The 17,596-nt window shown below is 40.9% G+C and overlaps 1 protein-coding gene across 1 annotated transcript in view; it reads right to left on the bottom strand.

The window, feature by feature from the left end:
- The window catches only part of pcsk2 (proprotein convertase subtilisin/kexin type 2), a 74,098-nt gene that overhangs the window by 16,285 nt on the left and 40,217 nt on the right, over nt 1-17,596 (bottom strand). The window contains exons 9-11 of the mRNA XM_071380554.1: nt 6,327-6,542; nt 4,514-4,614; nt 2,297-2,524 (exon numbers count right to left, since the gene is read on the bottom strand). Of these exons, the coding sequence (XP_071236655.1) occupies nt 2,297-2,524; nt 4,514-4,614; nt 6,327-6,542 (545 nt within the window). The remainder of the gene's footprint in view (nt 1-2,296; nt 2,525-4,513; nt 4,615-6,326; nt 6,543-17,596) is intronic.

The following is a 17,596-nucleotide window of genomic DNA, read 5'->3' as shown; positions in this document are numbered from 1 at the left end:
ATTAGCTCACGAAGGACAGCCATCATTACGCACCAATGAGACGGGTGGGGTTCACTTGATTGACAGTCTCTTGGTTCAATGACCACCTATCATTTTGAAACATAGCTAGCTAGATAGCCAATGAGCTGGGCTTTACATGAGTATGTGATGGCCCTTTTGTAGGAGGAACGGCCATTGACTTATGGCTGCGCGCAATGCGATTTCATTCAGTTTACGTTGGGCAGCACTCGCTTTCTTCTACAAAGTTTTCTCAAAACTTAAAAAGTACAACATGGCTACTCAGAGTATAAACGCTGAATCGAACTTCAAGTATACACTTTTGGATGAGATTATTGTAGAAATTGACCGGGAGAGCGACATGAGGAGTCCTGCGCGCAAGAAAGATTGGAAGGAGAAGGTAACCTTACTTTTTTAGATCGGTAAGTAAAATATGTTTTTGCTTCTTGTGCTAATCCATTTTTTTTAAATGGTTTCATATTCATGTAAGATATTTGTATTTGATTTCTATATATGTTTATATAATATATAGACCTGAGGCATACAATATATTAGTATAGTCTATGCATCTTATTGCCTATTGATCCACATATTTCATTATAGTGATTGTGTTCCCCATACTCTATATAATATACATGTTTATAGATATGTGTTGTGTATTTGATGTATTGATGCAGTGCTCACCCCCTGCAAAAAAATAAATAAAGGTTAAATAAAATAAGTAACAGTAAACTTGTGTTCTAACAGATTTTTTCAATAGTGGTAGGGAGTAAGATGACTTGTGGGAGTCAACTTCCAACACCACATTCAAGTCCATCCCCCACTCATTCAAATGTAGGAACTGGCTTCTCCAGTCTGACCCCTCTGCTCTCTCTAGCTCCACACTCACCCCACCCGGCCATCTAGAGGTGTGAAGGTAAGTACCTTTTTTGTAGCGAAGCTAATGATCCATCATGTATTACATTTCTGGGAGTGTGTAAACTTAACTGTTTTTTTACCATAGAATTGTTGTATGTTCTCTATAGTTATGTACTTGGGAATTTATCAGTTGACCAATTCGGCCACTTGGGTACATTTGGGCAAACTCATGAGGGACACCTGGGAGACTTGATACAAAATATTATGTAGAGCTCTCATTCTTGAATGTATCAGTCTGAAACTTTGCACGCACACTGCCACCCTCTTGTGGACAACATCTAAAGTAGATTCCTAGGTCAATGTATGGCCTTTATTTTGCATTTCAAAGATGATGCAAAAAACAAACAAAAAACAAGTTTACCAGGTCTAATGTGCTATATACTCCTACATTAATTTCACATTTCCACAAACTTCAAAGTGTTTCCTTTCAAATAGTATCAAGAACATGCATATCCTTGCTTCAGCTCCTGAGCTACTGGCAGTTAGATTTCAGGCCTGCTGTGCAAAAGCAGCCTCCTCTACACTGGACTTAAAGGCTGTCATTACAGGAGCTTAGATACACACCTTATCTTCACACACACACAACAGCGACTGACTCTGCCATGACTGGGCTCCTCTGAGACACACACACACACACACACACACACTCTGGTTGCCATTCTGCTGTGTTGCCATGGCCGTCCCAACTGTGGACCACAGATTAGGAAGGAAAATGAGAGGGGTGATATTCTATTGAAAGGTCAGCATAGGAAGACGTGGGCAGTCACACACACACACACACATACACACACACACACACACACATACAAACACACACATAGAATCCACCTTCACACACACAGACAGCCATGATGTCCCTCCACGCCTGTTACTCGGTCTTATTGACAGGGTTGCTAGGGCAAGCTGTGCCAAGCGATGTGTTGGGGTCTAATTATAGTGTGTGTGTGTGGGTGCTTGTGAGGCTCACGCAGGGAGACACTGGAGGACATAAGTCCAAAGCTCCGGAAACGGGCTGATGCAGAGGGTACAGTGAATGAGAAAGCGAGGGGGAGTGAGAGAGGGAGGTAGGGAGAGACCAAGGGCAGACACGCATTTGTAACAGGTAGGTATGGATCATATCACTGAGGCTATCACCCCACAGCACAGACCAGATAAACCCATTGTAATCAGCATCAAAGCACTTTGTAACACACAGGCCTATTCTACAGACAGATAGAGCTAACAATTTGGGTCTAACTGCAGACGAACCACACAGTCAGGTACTGGAGCAGACTTAGCTAAATACAAACAAACATATCAAAACAAACTAACATCTCAGTACTAATTCTAGTTTCAGCCTGGTCGGTAATTTACTAAGTCTGAAGAGAACCCAGTCACTTACTGGACATCCTGCAATGATCCAGCCACGCAGTGAAAACGCTCAGGGACGGTCTTCCACTCCTTGGCCATCTTGACCATGCCGCCAGCGTCCAGCACACCGTAACCAAACAGGTGGTTGAACTCCAGGCCCACGCCGTTCCTCCGCCACTGGTGCACCTCGTCATGAAGCTGGTTCCTCTTTGAGGTCAGCACAGACAGGTGCTGCATGTCCCTCCATGTCAGGTTGGGGCTGTGGGGTGTGGAGGGGAGAGGGAGGGAGGGAGAGGAGGGTTATATGTGTGTACCAGGTGGACACAGGTGTCTGATCAGGCATTATGTTTATAATATACGCGTTCAACACTACAGTACTTCACAGACAGGGGCAGTAGATGATAACATGTTAATGAATCTATTCTATTCACCTTGAGTACCACCCATCCACAGCACAGCACAGTACAGGAAATTATCAGATGGAGTGGAGCGGCAGGTAGCCTAGTGGTTAGCGTGCTGGACTAGTTACCGAAAGGCTGCAAGATCGAATCCCCGAGCTGACAAGGTAAAAATCTGTCGTTCTGCCCCTTAACAAGGCAGATAACCCACTGTTCCTAGGCAGTCATTGAAAAAAAGAATTTGTTCTTAATTGATTTGCCTAGTTAAATAAAGGTAAAATAAATCAAATCCAGCAAATCATGTGCTACATCTCCTTCTAGGTCACAAAGTAAGGGAAATGATCAACACATCCAATAGAAGAGACTGAATGGATTCTGGTGCATTTTGTCATAAAAGTGATGATTGGAATGAAGGTCTGATCTCTTGATACACTTTGATGATAACGCCTCAGATGTGTGAACATTAAAGGGTCTGCTTTGAGACGGCTGGCAGCACGTCTCTACTGCTTATCTCTACTGTGGAACAACAGTTTTATTCTGTGCTGACTCACTGAATCCTGACACCACACAGTCCAAGTGTGTTTGGCCAGTAAAAAGGGTCTCGGCACTCAATAACACACACCAGCTTTATACTTCTAGCCAGTGCTAGCATCCGCTGCCCCTGACACTAACATCATTATTGTGTGTTAAGCAAACAGCTTCTCTTTACACAGTCCTGGTCTGTGCCATTGGCTAATGGCATAGAGAACAAAAACACCAGCCCTTAATATGACAAAAAGGCTGTCTGAGTTAAAAGGATTGAAAACGATTGGGGACAGTGGGTGAAACCTGTCTAGAAACCCTTGCACTTGCATCTTGTACGTGAGATAGAATGTTCAGAATATACTATTTTTATATATATTTTTGGTCTTCCGGGAGCAGCTGGAGCCTGGCCTAGCTCTGGTCTGAGGCAGGACTCCACTCTACATGCTCCCATAGTATCTAAAGTAACTATCAAGTCAAATCTATTATATTATTCAGATCAAATGTGCCATTTGACTTCATTAGCATATGTTTTACATTTTCGAGACCATAAGGACCAAATTAGGCTAAGTTTTCACATCGGCAGTGAATTCATGATGTATGAAATGAAAGACTTGTAAATGTTGCTGTTGCCACAGTGTAATCTTTGTTGAACATAATAAAACCCCAAAACAAAACGATGCATTATTAATTATGGATTTTATCATCGTCTAAATGGGCTGAGGTATTTGTCCGGTTCACTCGGCAACATGGTGACATACGCGTCCCGGCTGGCTATGCTGGGAGAACACTCCACCATCATCTTACATCACCAGCTAGCGCTGAGTCGCTCTGGTTCATGTATATGGGCCATTCGGTCATTTATAAAACATGAACGTGCACTTTGGGCCAAATCTACAATAGAAACCTTGTGTTTCAGCCATGTAACGACGTATAAAGAACACACGCCGGGCCAAATATGATTTGTATCCCTGGCACGAACACAGAGACTTAGTAATAACTGGGCAAGACAACAAACAACTTTCCCTTTTATTCATGGGGTAGGTCTGTTGGCTTAATGGAAGCTTTGTTTAATAAATGATTCTGTGAAGAGGGAAGATATGAAGTGTTCTGGAGAGAAGGATAGAAACAAAGGGGGGAGAGTGGGAGAGAAAGACATTGAAGGGAATAGGTCGTATGTAATGACACAGCCAAGGTTTCAGTCAGTGTGGAGCTGAAGTTATGAAACACATCTCGTCCATGTTAACAGAGTTAGAACAGCCATATTCTCCTCTGATTGTAAGACCTTCAGACACTGACCAGTAATGTGTGTGTGTGTGTGTACATACTTGGCCTCCAATGCCAAGGCAAACACTCCGGCTGCTTCAGGAGCTGCTGCTGATGTTCCAGAGTGGCGCAGGGTGCAGTTTCCATATAGGTCCGTGGTGGCCTGGTATAACACAACCATGGAAGACTGTAATCATATCAGTGGGATAACAACATCCAATGAGAGGAGTGGAGGGGAATGTGGAGAAGAGAAGACTTCAAAAATGCAAATGATTCAGTAAACATGTGATTCATAATGTGTAATTTAATTACAGATAATCAGAGATTATATACAATTAGTCAGAGAGAGAGAGAAGCACACGAGGGAATTCCTGTCTCTCTCAACCGCCATTGGCTTCCTGGTGAAAGTCAAAATACCAAATACGGTTCTTATATTGGAGAGAGACATCTCTTGAAAATCAATACACTGAGAGGGGGATTTATTTGTCAGAATATTCTCTATGATTGAGTAGCCTTGACTGAACACATATTAATGAAATTGTATTTATATAGTGTTTTCTTAAAAAGTTGCCTACGAATTACAGAACAACAAAACAACAGAAGAACAAGCTACCGTGTGGCAAAGTGGCAAGAGAAAACTCAAAAGAGTGAGTGAAAGGGATTAGTATGACCAGAATGACTGTAGTATGACCATCAAGGTCAGATGGTCTTTTATCTCTAGATATCTCTCTCTCTCTCTCTATATATATATATATATACAGTATATATATATATATATCTCTCTCATAGCATTTATCTAAGGCACAGATGATTCACACATTGTCTTGTGATAACTCTGCCCGGTGACACAATTCCCCAGATAAATACTGAAATAACAACAAAGCAGACAGTTGTAGCCCATATGTCTCTGCTAATCATTGTCCCAATCCTCTACTCTGATGACAGATATGAAACAGTCACAGGGTTGTTGAGCAACTGGCTTGTCTTCTAGACCCACAGATCATTTCAGGGACAGAGTTTGTTCTCGATATATCTTCTATGTATTCTAAAATGAACAATAACCTGAACAAATCCCAGACCACATACAATCTACAAATGGGGAACAATAGTAAAATGTACTGTGTCTAGTCTACATCTTCCTTATAGTAAAATCCTATTTTATACTTGTATGTCCTGTTTGACAGTAAGCAGAGATGAAAAGGGTTTAACAATCTCCCTCCTTCCAATCCTCTTTTCTATCTTCTTTTATTATCCATGAAAACTAGACCATGAGGAGACATTAATCAGGGACCACTAGATTGTGAGCTGTCTATCTCAGTGCCTGATACTTCGAGGACCCCAGATGTTCTTTGTTACACTGTGTTAGAAAGAGGGATGTATAACTGATCACACATCTGCCCCCTCAATCTCCACCTGATATTTCACACCCCCAGTGAAATCACAGGCTTATAACCTTCCCTGTCTCATCCCAGAGCTTTTCTTCTGCTGAATGGGCTGACATACATTGAAATAAGGAATAGATTGAGTGCCATGTTTCCATCTCTGGGGATTGTTCAAATGAAAGAGAATAGAACAATCCCTCAATCAATCACAGAGAAAGACTGCATACAACTAAGGACAGGTATTCAGTCTTCAGTGAATAGTTAATGTCTCATAACGACACAGAACAATGGAAAGTTGGCTGAAAAGACCATATCATTATGCAACCTTGTCTTTGTAGGGTCGGATTCAGGGATAGAAATCGTATAAATCTGAGCACTCAGTGTACTCAATGTACTCAGACTGAGGATAACAATGAGATGAACTTGGTCAACCACACACACATTTTTAATTTTTCTCTCTCTCTGTCTTTCACACTCTTTCTCACACACTCACCACGCCAGCTTCAGGGTTCCTCTTGCGCCCATTGCTGAAGGTGGATGCGAGGGTGGAGGAGCAGCTCTCGTCGTACAGAGCCGTACGACCATCGTTGATTGCTGAGTTGATGGAGATGGTCCACATGCTGGAGGCGTAACCGTCACAGTTACAGTCGTCATAGCTACCGCCGTCTCCAGATGCCCACACGTAGATACTGCCTTTCCCTCCTCGGCCCTACGAGACAACACATCAACTGACTTCAGGATGTGTGATAGTGGTAGAAACAGTGGTAGTGGTAGTGGAAGCAGTACATTAGCAGTAGTGCTGTAGTAGTAAAACTAGTTACATTATTTTACAATGTTCCAACAATTATCATACAAACTGCTAATAATGATGATTACAATCATGCTATCCTGAAAAAAGATATAAACGCAACATGCAACAATTTAGAACATTTTACTGAGTTACAATTCCTAGAAGGATATCAGTCAATAGAAATAAATAAATGAGTCCATAATCTATGGATTTCACATCGCTGGGCAGGGGTGCAGCCATGGGTGGGCCTGGGAGGACATAGGCCCACCCACTTGCGAGCCAGCACCAGCCAATCAGAATACGTTTTTCTCAAAGGCCTTAATTACAGACAGAAATACTTCTCAGCCCCACGTGGTCTGTGGTTGTGAGGCCGGTTGGACGTACTGCCAAATTCTCTAAAACTGACATGGTAGAGAAATTAACATTAAATTATCTGTCAACAGCTCTGTTGGACATTCCTGCAGTCAGCATGACAATTGCACGCTCCCTCAAAACTGTGGCATTGGGTTGTGTGACAAAACTGCACATTTTAGAGTGACCTTTTATTGTCCCCAGCACAAGGTGCACCTGTGAAATGATCTTGCAATGTCTTTCAACATGATCCAAAAGTTAATGTTGAATGAATAATGTAAATCATGCAAATATAACTTGTCTGTGTAAGCAGTTTATAAGAGAACTAATGGGACTGCCCCGGCGGAGCTCCCCACCAACGTGTAATATGGTGCATTAAGTTTGTTGGAACCTCTCCAGCTTGCTGTCAATAAAGAATGATTCATTTAATATTGACTTCAGGTGTCCCTGGTGGTCATTTCCACGACAGCAGTTAAGGGCAAGGTGTGCTGCTCTGTTTTGAGACAGTTGCAGCTTTGCTAGGTCTTTCTTTGCTGTACTTGACCATATTACCGGACAGTAATTCATTGTTTTTTTTCTCGCTTTGGTACTATTTTCACAAGTATGTGGTAAAATTTCACAACTCTTAGTACAAAACTCAAAACAGATCATCAAAAAGTCTGTTTTTTCCTAAACGTTAAGCACCTTTTCCATTGACTAAGTACAACACACAACATCATACAGTAACTTTTTCAGCAAACCTAATCAGAGTTTCATCTAGAAATAACTTTCATATAAAATAATTGCCTTCCACAATGCAACGCTCACAATACTTTTCATATGATTCTCTTCTCATTTGTTTAAATACATTTGACTGTCACTTAATCCAACTGTGCTTAATGGTTGGTTAATCACTTAACTGTTTGGTAAACCTATAGATTTTAAACTGGTGTGTCTACTATAAATGGAAATTGAGAACTACAGAAATAAAATGTGTGTTTGTAAAGTATAAACATCTAAATGACATGTATGATAGATGATTACCATACATAATGACTACTTGTTATTGCTAATTGATTTAACATTGTGCTAAGCACAATGGGTCATCATTATAAAAGGGTGTGTGTGAACACTTGCAATGTCTTTCAACATGGAGCAGGATAGACAGCAAGAGGGAGGAAGAAATCAAAGAGATCGTGGACAAGAGGCCCGTCAGAGAGGCGGGCATGGGACCCATCAAACAGGTGGGCATGGGCCCCATCAAAGAGGTCAACGAGGTAGGCATGGGCCCCATCAAAAAGGTCAACGAGGTGGGCATGGGCCCCATCAAAGAGGTCAACGAGGTGGGCATGGGCCCCATCAAAGAGGTCAACGAGGTGGGCATGGGCCCATCAAAGAGTTGGGCATTGGACCCGTCAAAGAGGTGGACATCAGAGAGAGGGATGCAGATGGCAGGGAACTGTTGTATCTAATGAAGTCCGGGCCATCGTCATTGACCATGTGGTTAACAAAAGCCTTACCACGTCAGAGGCTGCCAGATGAGTGCACCCCAATCTGAAAAGATTAACTATAAATTCCATCATGAGAACATTTATCCAAGAAAACCGGAAAGTCTGCAGGATATGCACTATGCTGGACCATTACATTTACAGTAAATTACATATTGTAATGCATGTAAATTCCCAAAACATGTTACAGTATTCTTACAGTATGATCTATTGACAGTTTTACCCTCAGAATTGACAGAAGACCCCATGGTGGTGGCTGTGAGCTGACCAACCAGCAGGGGTGAGCAGTGGTGGAAATGGTAGGGGCCAGGAATGACATACAGCTGTCCAAAATAAAGCAGGCTACCTTTGCCAATGTGGCCTCCCTCAACCTACCAACAATTGCCCACCTTTTGAAGAGTCACCAGGTATCTATGAAACACATTTACCTGGTGCCTTTTGAGAGAAATAACGACCAGGTGAAACAACTGTGGGCCGAGTATGTTTAGGTAGATCATCACCGATCCTCCACCAAATTTCACAGTGGGTGCGAGACCTAGAGAGGCCTACAAGCCACAGTGTCTCGCACCCACTGTGAAATTTGGTGGAGGATCGGGGATGATCTGGGGGTGCTTCAGCAAGGCTGGAATGGGGGCAGATTTGTCTTTGTGAAGGACGAATGAATCAAGCCACGTACAAGGTTGTCCTGGAAGAAAACTTGCTTCCTTCTGCTCTGACAATGTTCCCCAACTCTGAGGAGTGGTTTTTCCAGCAGGACAATGCTTCATGCAACACAGCCAGGTCAATCAAGGTGTGGATGGAGGACCACTAGATCAAGACCCTGTCATGGCCAACCCAATCTCCAGACCTGAACCCCATTGAAAACCTCTGGAATGTGATCAAGAGGAAGATGGATGGTCACAAGCCATCAAACAAAGCAGAGCTGCTTGATTTTTTGCACCAGGAGTGGCATAAAGTCACCCAACATCAATGTGAAAGACTGGTGGAGAGCATGCCAAGACGCATGAAAGTTGTGATTGAAAATCAGGGTTATTCCCCCAAATATTGATTTCTGAACTCTTCCTAAGTTAAAACATTAATATGGTGTTGTTTTAAAATGAATATGAACTTATTTGATACAAATAAATGGTGCTAAACGTTTATTTTCATTCATTTAATTTCTTACATTTGATTACAGACAGCACACCTATGTTGCAATTCTATCTGAAAAATATATATAAAAATTGGCATGAATGATTGTAGAGGATGTCTTCACTGACCACACCTTTGATTACCCATTGTATAGATATTATGGAAATGATAGGTTTTCTGTCAATTTTGTTGGGTAATGTAAGTGTATTGCCTAATGTGAAAACGGTAAAATGTACAGTACTGTAGGATATTACTTTCAACACTTCTAAGGGCAATTTGAAATGTGTATCTTTCATTGTTTGCTATTTGATTAACTGAAAACTAAATTGAAAATATATCATTGTTGCATTTAGATGATTAAGACAATTTTCTCATTACATTTCACAATAAATGCATATTTTGAATCAATGGTTGTGTAGTAAGAGATGTTTACAATCCAAATTAATGCACAATGACAGGTTTTGAATGAAAGACTGGCTGCGTTACAAGTATGACCAGTTTGAACTTTTGTACTAAGAGTTGTGAAAATATATCACATACTTGTGAAAATAGTACCAAAGCGATTTACAAAAAAACTAAGATGGGACAAGACCAGAGCCTGAACAACTATTTTTTTAGATTTTTGTGTAAAAAATTCGGAATATCTTTTTATGACAGTATCGCTCCTCATCGTCACAACAACTTTGTCAATATCACTTGCCCATGATAATTGACCATCCAATGTTATACCTAGGAGTTTAGCTTCCTCAACTTGCTCAATGGTCACACACTTTATGTACAACTCCAGTTGAGCTTTAGATCTCAAGAGAATGTTTTGAACCAAATACAATGCTTTTAGTTTTAAATGTATTTAAGACCAGTTTATTATTAATCACCCATTCTGACACTGACAGTATCTCCTTATTTTGAATTTCAGTGAGCTCACTGGCTTTGGGTGCTGACATGTAGAGTGTGGAATCATCCGCACACATAGTCATTCTAGCTTTGTGTAAGTCATTTGTAAAAATAGAGAAGAGTAATGGCCCAAGGAAAATGTCCTGAGGGACACCGCACTGTACATATGTGATATTAGAAAAACTTCCATTCAAAAATATTCTCTGGGTCCTATTGGATAAATAACTTTCCAACCATGTGATTGATGGCAGGTGATGTAAAGCCATAGCAAGTGAGTTTTTTAATAACAATTTATGATCAATAATATCAAAGGCTGCACTGAAATCTAACAGTACAGCTCAAACTATCATCTTATTTTGCATTTATTTTAAGCAATCATCAGTCATCTAAGTCAGTGCAGTACAAGTTGAGTGACCTTCTCTGTATGCATGCTGAAAGTCGGTAGGTAACTTGTTCTGTGAAAATAGCATTGTATTTTGCCAAACACAATCCTCTTCAGTTTACTAAGAACTGACAGCAAACTGATTGGGTGGCTTTTAGAACCAGCAAAGGGTGCTTTCCTATTTTTAGGCAGTGGATTTACTTTAGCTTCCTTACACGCCTGTGGACACACACACTCCTTTAGGCTTCAGTTAAATAAATAGCAAATAGGGGTGTCAAGACAGTCTGCTACAATTCTAAATAGTTTCCTATCAAGGTTGTCTATACCTGGTGGCTTATCATTATTGATGGATAACAATAGTTTTTCCACCTCTTCCATTCTAACTTGACCATATTCAAAACAGTAATCCTTCTCTTTCATAAGTAAATATTTTATACAAAAATATGATTGTTAAATGATCAATGTTGTCATCTCACTTTTCTACTTTATTAGTGAAATAATGATTGAAATTATTGGCAACATAAATAACCCATCAACTTCAACGAATGATAGAGAAGAACTGGGTTTTCTGCAGCTGATATAATTTAAAGTAATCCAAAGTATTTTTCCATTGTGTTTTATGTAATTTATCTTTGTTTGGTAGTATCATTTATTTAAATTTTTGTTAAGTTTAGTCACAACCTTTCTCAATTTACAGTATGTTGAGCAGCCTGACTTGTTTGCCACCTCTTGCATTTTTCTTTAAGCAGTTCTCACAGTTAGTTTTTGAACAGGTGCATGCTTGTCAACAATTGGTATGAATCATTTTACAAATACTTCCAGTGCTGCGTTTATATTCACTTCCTCATACACATCAGACCAACAAACTTGACATTTTCATCAAAATAATCCTGAGTAAACATTTTGTATGATCTCTTATAAATTACTTTAGGCCCAACCTTTGGCACTTTGGCTTTCCTTGTTATTTCCACAATGTTATGGTCACTACAGCCAATGGAAATGTATTTTGCTTTGGAGCAAAGCTCTGCAGCATTAGTGAAGATATGATCAATACAAGTGGATGTCACAGATCCAACACTATTGGTATGCTCTCTAATTGGTTGAGTGATAACCTGGGTTATATTACAGCTTCCTCTTGGGTCACAGTTACAAGCTTCCTCTTGAGAGGACAGCTAGTTGCTAACCAGTCAGTGTTCAGGTCACCCAGGAAATAGACGTCTCTGTTAACATCACACACATTATCAAGCATTGCACACATAGTTTTATCCAAATACTGACTGTTAGCATTTGGTGGCCTATAGCAGCACCCCCAAAAAAGAGGCTTTAGATGTAAACTTGCAACACTTCAACATTTGACATGAGATCTTCGCTAAGTTCACAGGAATAAGGCTCTGAACATATACAGCAACACCTCCCCCATAGGCATTCCTTTCTGTAGATGTTATATCCGTGTATTGCTACTGCTGTATCATCAAGGGAATTATTTAAGTGACTTTCAGAGATGGCAAGTTTATTAATGTTATCTGATGTTAACAAGTTAATGATTTCATTAACATTATTTCTAAGGCTACATATATTAATATGGGCTATTATTAGCCCTTTCCTTGGTAGTTTTACAGCGATAGATATACATTGGAGACAACATAAATGTGTGTGTGATGTAAGGCTGAAACTACTGACCCTGAGGATCTCTCATTCCTCCCAGGCATTTGGGAGGGAAGGTGGACAATGAGCCTGTCATAGCAGATGTAAGCAATGTTCTCTTGCTCTCTGACAGCTTCCATAGTTGGGTTAAGTTATTTCCGCCTCTGGATGATCATATTTTATGGTTTTTATACCAAGACCTGTAGCTACCTTGTCAGAAAGACATCCATAACGGTATCATGTAGAGAAACACCAGTGTCAAGCTTTTAGTTTGTGGTTTATTTTCCTCAAGCTCTAATACCTGACACATATTTGTGTTATGATAGCTCTCATCTTCTGTTGCTGACAATCAGTTACATAAAGAACGCGAGAAAGAGGTGGGAGTTTGAAGAGTCGTGCAGATGAAAGATGTTAGAGAGGGGAAAAAAATTATGTTGGAGAGGGAGAGAGAGACAGTCTTTTATTCACTCCAGCAACAGTACAGATAAAGTGTATTTTAGTGCTAGTGTCACAAATCAACCAAAACAAATCTCAGGTTTAGTCAAAGCACGATAATTGTTTACTCATTAGCTCTAGCTGTTGAGCTAATAATGTGGAGAGATGTGGGAGGGAGCCATTACTGGTTGTACAAACATACCAGAGCTGTATCCCACTGGGAACAAACTGGTTGAATCAACATTGCTTAATTTGTCAATGTATTGTGACGTGGAAGTTATGTTGGAAATACATTGGATTTGAAAAAAGGGTAACATTTCTACCACCGGATTATGTCATCATCCACAAACCTTAAATAAAATATGTTGAATTTATTCCTTTAAAACAACGTCAGATCTTCAACGTTATATCCACTATCAGGAAGAAAAAAACAATACAGTTGAAGTCGGAAGTTTACATACACCTTAGCCTTATACATTTCAACTCAGTTTCACAATTCCTGACATCTAAAAATTCCCTGTCTTAGGTCAGTTAGGATCACCACTTTATTTTAAGAATGTGAAATGTCAGAATAATAGTAGAGAGAATGATTTATTTCAGCCTTTATTTCTTTCATCACATTCCCAGTGGGACAGAAGTTTACATACACTCAATTAGTATTTGGTAGCATTGCCTTTAAATTGTTTAACTTGGCTCAAACGGTTCAGGTAGCCTTTCACAAGCTTCCCACAATAAGTTGGGTGAATTTTGGCACTTTCCTCCTGACAGAGCTGGTGTAACTGAGTCAGGTTTGTAGGTCTCCTTGCTCGCACACGCTTTTTCAGTTCTGCCCACAAATGTTCTATGGGATTGAGGTCAGGGCTTTGTGATGGCCACTCCAATACCTTGACTTTGTTGTCCGTAAGCCATTTTATCACAACTTTGGAAGTATGCTTGGGGTCATTGTCTATTTGGAAGACCCATTTGCGACCAAGCTTCAACTTCCTGACTGATGTCTTGAGATGTTGCTTCAATATATCCACATAATTTTCCTTCCTCCAAAAATATAGATATTTTTGTACCCGTTTCCTCCAGCATGTTCACAAGGTCCTTTGCTGTTGTTCTGGGATTGATTTGCACTTTTCACACCAAAGTACGTTCATCTCTAGGAGACAGAACACGTCTCCTTTTTGAGCGGTATGACGACTGCGTGGTCTCATGGTGTTTATACTTGTGTACTATTGTTTGTACAGATGAACTTGGTACCTTCAGGCATTTGTAAATTGCTCCCAAGGATGAACCAGACTTGTGAAGGTCTACAATTTTTTTCTGAGGTCTTGGCTGATTTCTTTTGATTTTACCATGATTCAAGCAAAGAGGCACTGAGTTTGAAAGTAGGCATTGAAATACATCCACAGGTACACCTCCAATTGACTCAAATGATGTCAATTAGCCTATCAGAAGCTTCTAAAGCCATGACATCATTTTCTGGAATTTTCCAAGCTGTTTAAAGGCACAGTCAACTTCTTACCCACGGTAATTATGTAAACTTCTTACCCACGGTAATTTTGATACAGTGAATTATAAGTGAAATAATCTGTCTGTAAACAATTAATGGACAAAGTACTTGTGTCATGCACAAAGTAGATGTCCTAACCGACTTGCCAAAACTATAGTTTGTTAACAAGAAATGTGTGGAGTGGTTGAAAAATGAGTTTTAATGACTCCAACCTAAGTATGTATGTAAACTTCCGACTTCAACTGTATATAGGCTGGGCATCACCTCCTACTGGACAATGTGCTATCAATGTGCATGAGAATACTTTTAGAGTGATCTCCACTTGAAAACTAAATAGGTTTACTATTGCTATCAAAGTCATTCCAAAGGGTAGGTTTAACAGAGCAAATTAAATCTGACCATACCCTATCATTCATACAGTATATCATCAATGATTTTATTTAGGACTTTACAGTATATAACATTTGCAAAGTCATCAACAGCTATTATTTCAATTCAACCTGAAAAGCTGAAATGTCTTGAGGCAATAAGTATTCAACCCCTTTGTTATGGCAAGCCTAAATAAGTTCAGGAGTAAAAATGGGCTTAACATGTCACATAAGTTGCATGAACTCACTCTGTGTATAATAATACTGTTTAACATGATTTTTGAATGACTACCTCAGCGCTGTATCCCACACATACAATAATCTGTATGGTCAGTCGAGCAGTGTATTTCAAACACAGATTACCCCGCAAAGACCCGGGAGGTTTTCCAATGTCTCGCAAAGATCGACACCTATTGGTAGATGGGTAAAAAAAAAGCAGACATTGAATTGTCCTTTGAGAATGGTGAAGTTATTAAGTAAACTTTGGATGTTGTATCAATACACCCAGTCACTACAAAGATGCAGGCGTCCTTCCTAACTCAGTTGCTGGAGAGGAAGGAAATCGTCAGGGATTCCACCATGAGGCCAATGGTTACTTTAAAACATTTACGGAGTTTATTGGCTGTGATAAGACAAAACTGAGGATGGATCAACATTGTAGTTACTCCACAATACTCCACAATACTAAACTAATTGACAGAGTGAAGAGAAGGAAGCCTGTACAGAATAAAAATATTCTAAAACATGCATCCTGTTTGCAAAAAGGCACTAAAGAAATACTGCATATGTGGCAGGGTCTACAGACAATCGTGAGTTACATAGGGCAACCCAGACACATCGCGGACACTGACGTCTTGCTCCCAGACAAGCTAAACACCTTCTGTGGGCTCTCATTCTCCGTGGCCGACGTGAGTACGATGTTTAAGCGTGTTAACCCTCGCAAGGCTGCAGGCCCAGTCGGAATCCCTAGCCATGTTCTCGGAGCATGCGCAGACCAGCTGGCTGGAGTATTTACAGACATACTCTACCTATCCCAGTCTGCTGTCCCCACTTGCTTCAAGATGTCCACCATTGTTCCTGTGGCCAAGAAAGCAAAGGTAACTGAATTACTAAATTACCATTGCCCTGTAGCACTCACGTCTGTCATCATGAAGTGCTTTGAAAGGCTAGTTAAGGATCATATCACCTCGACCTTACCTGTCACCCTAGACCCATTTCAATTTGCTTACCGCCCCAATAGATCCAAAGACGATGCAATCGTCATCGCATTGCACACTGCTCTCTCCCATCTGGACAAGAGGAATACCTATGTAAGAATGCTGTTCATTGACTATAGCTCAGCCTTAAACACCATAGTACCCTCCAAGCTAATCATTAAGCTTTGGGCCCTGGGTCTGAACCCTGCCCTGTGCAACTGGGTCCTGGACTTCCAGACGGGCCGCCCCCAGGTGGTGAAGGTAGGAAACAACGCCTCCACTATGCTGATCCTCAACACAGGGGCCCCACAAGGGTGGTGCTCAGCCCCCCTGTACTCCCTGTTCACCCATGAGTTCATGGCCACGCACGCCTCCAACTCAATCATCAAGTTTGCAGACGACAGAACAGTAGTAGGCCTGATTACCAACAATGACGAGACAGCGTACCGGGAGGGCGAGGGACCTGGCGGAGCATTGCCAGGAAAATAACCTCTCCCTCGAAGTCAACAAAACGAAAGAGGTGATAATGGACTTGAGGAGACAGCAGAGGGAGCAAGCCCTTATCCACATCGACGGGACTGCATTGGAAAAGGTGAAAAGCTTCAAGTTCCTCTGCATACATATCACTGATAATCTGAAATTGTCCACAACACAGACAGTGTGGTGAAGAAGGCGCAACAGATGCACAATTAAGAGCGTCCTATCGGGCTGTATCAATGCCTGGTACGGCAACTACACCTTCCGCAGCCACAGGGCTCTCCAGAGGGTAATGCGGTCTGCCCAACGCATCAACGGGGGCATACTGTCTGCCCTCCAGGACACCTACAGCACCCAGCACCCACAGGAAGGCCAAAAAGATCATCAAGGACATCAACCACCAGAGCCATGGCCTGTTCACCCCATTATCATCCAGAAGGCGAGGTCAATACAGGTCCATCAAAGCTGGGACCGAGAGGCTGAAAAACAGCTTCTATCTCAAGGCCATCAGACTGTTAAATAGCTATCACTAGCCGGCTACCACCCAGTTACTCATCCTTGCACCATAGAGTCTGCTGACCTATGTACATAGACATGGAATCACTGGTCATTTTAATAATGGAACACTAGACACTTTAATAATGTTTACATACTGTTTTACACATTTCATTTGTATATACTGTATTCTACTGTATTTTAGTCAATGCCACGCCGACATTACTCGTCCTCATATTTATACAGTATATTTCTTAATTCCATTCTTTTAGTTTTAGATTTGTGTGTATTGTTGTGAATTGTTAGATACTACTGCACTGTTGGAGCTAGGATCACAAGCATTTCGCTACAACCACAATAACATCTGCTAAATATGTGTACTGTATGTGACCAAGAAAATTTGATTTGATTTAATCTCATTGATCAACGTCTCAACCAAATATTACCCAATTATCCAGGTTGAAATGATGTGGTATGCCCAGTCGGATGCTATTAGTTTCTTGATTGCTTTCATTTTCTCCTCTCCTTACATGTATGGCCACTGAGCTCATAGGAGTGGATACAGAGAGGTAATGTGGTGGAAAAGCCACTGAGCTCATAGGAGTTGATACAGAG

This window comes from Salvelinus alpinus, chromosome 32 (genome assembly GCF_045679555.1).
Source record: "Salvelinus alpinus chromosome 32, SLU_Salpinus.1, whole genome shotgun sequence".
NCBI lineage: Eukaryota > Metazoa > Chordata > Actinopteri > Salmoniformes > Salmonidae > Salvelinus > Salvelinus alpinus.
Note: the sequence above shows the minus strand (reverse complement) of the source record. Positions and strands in the feature narration are given on the sequence as shown.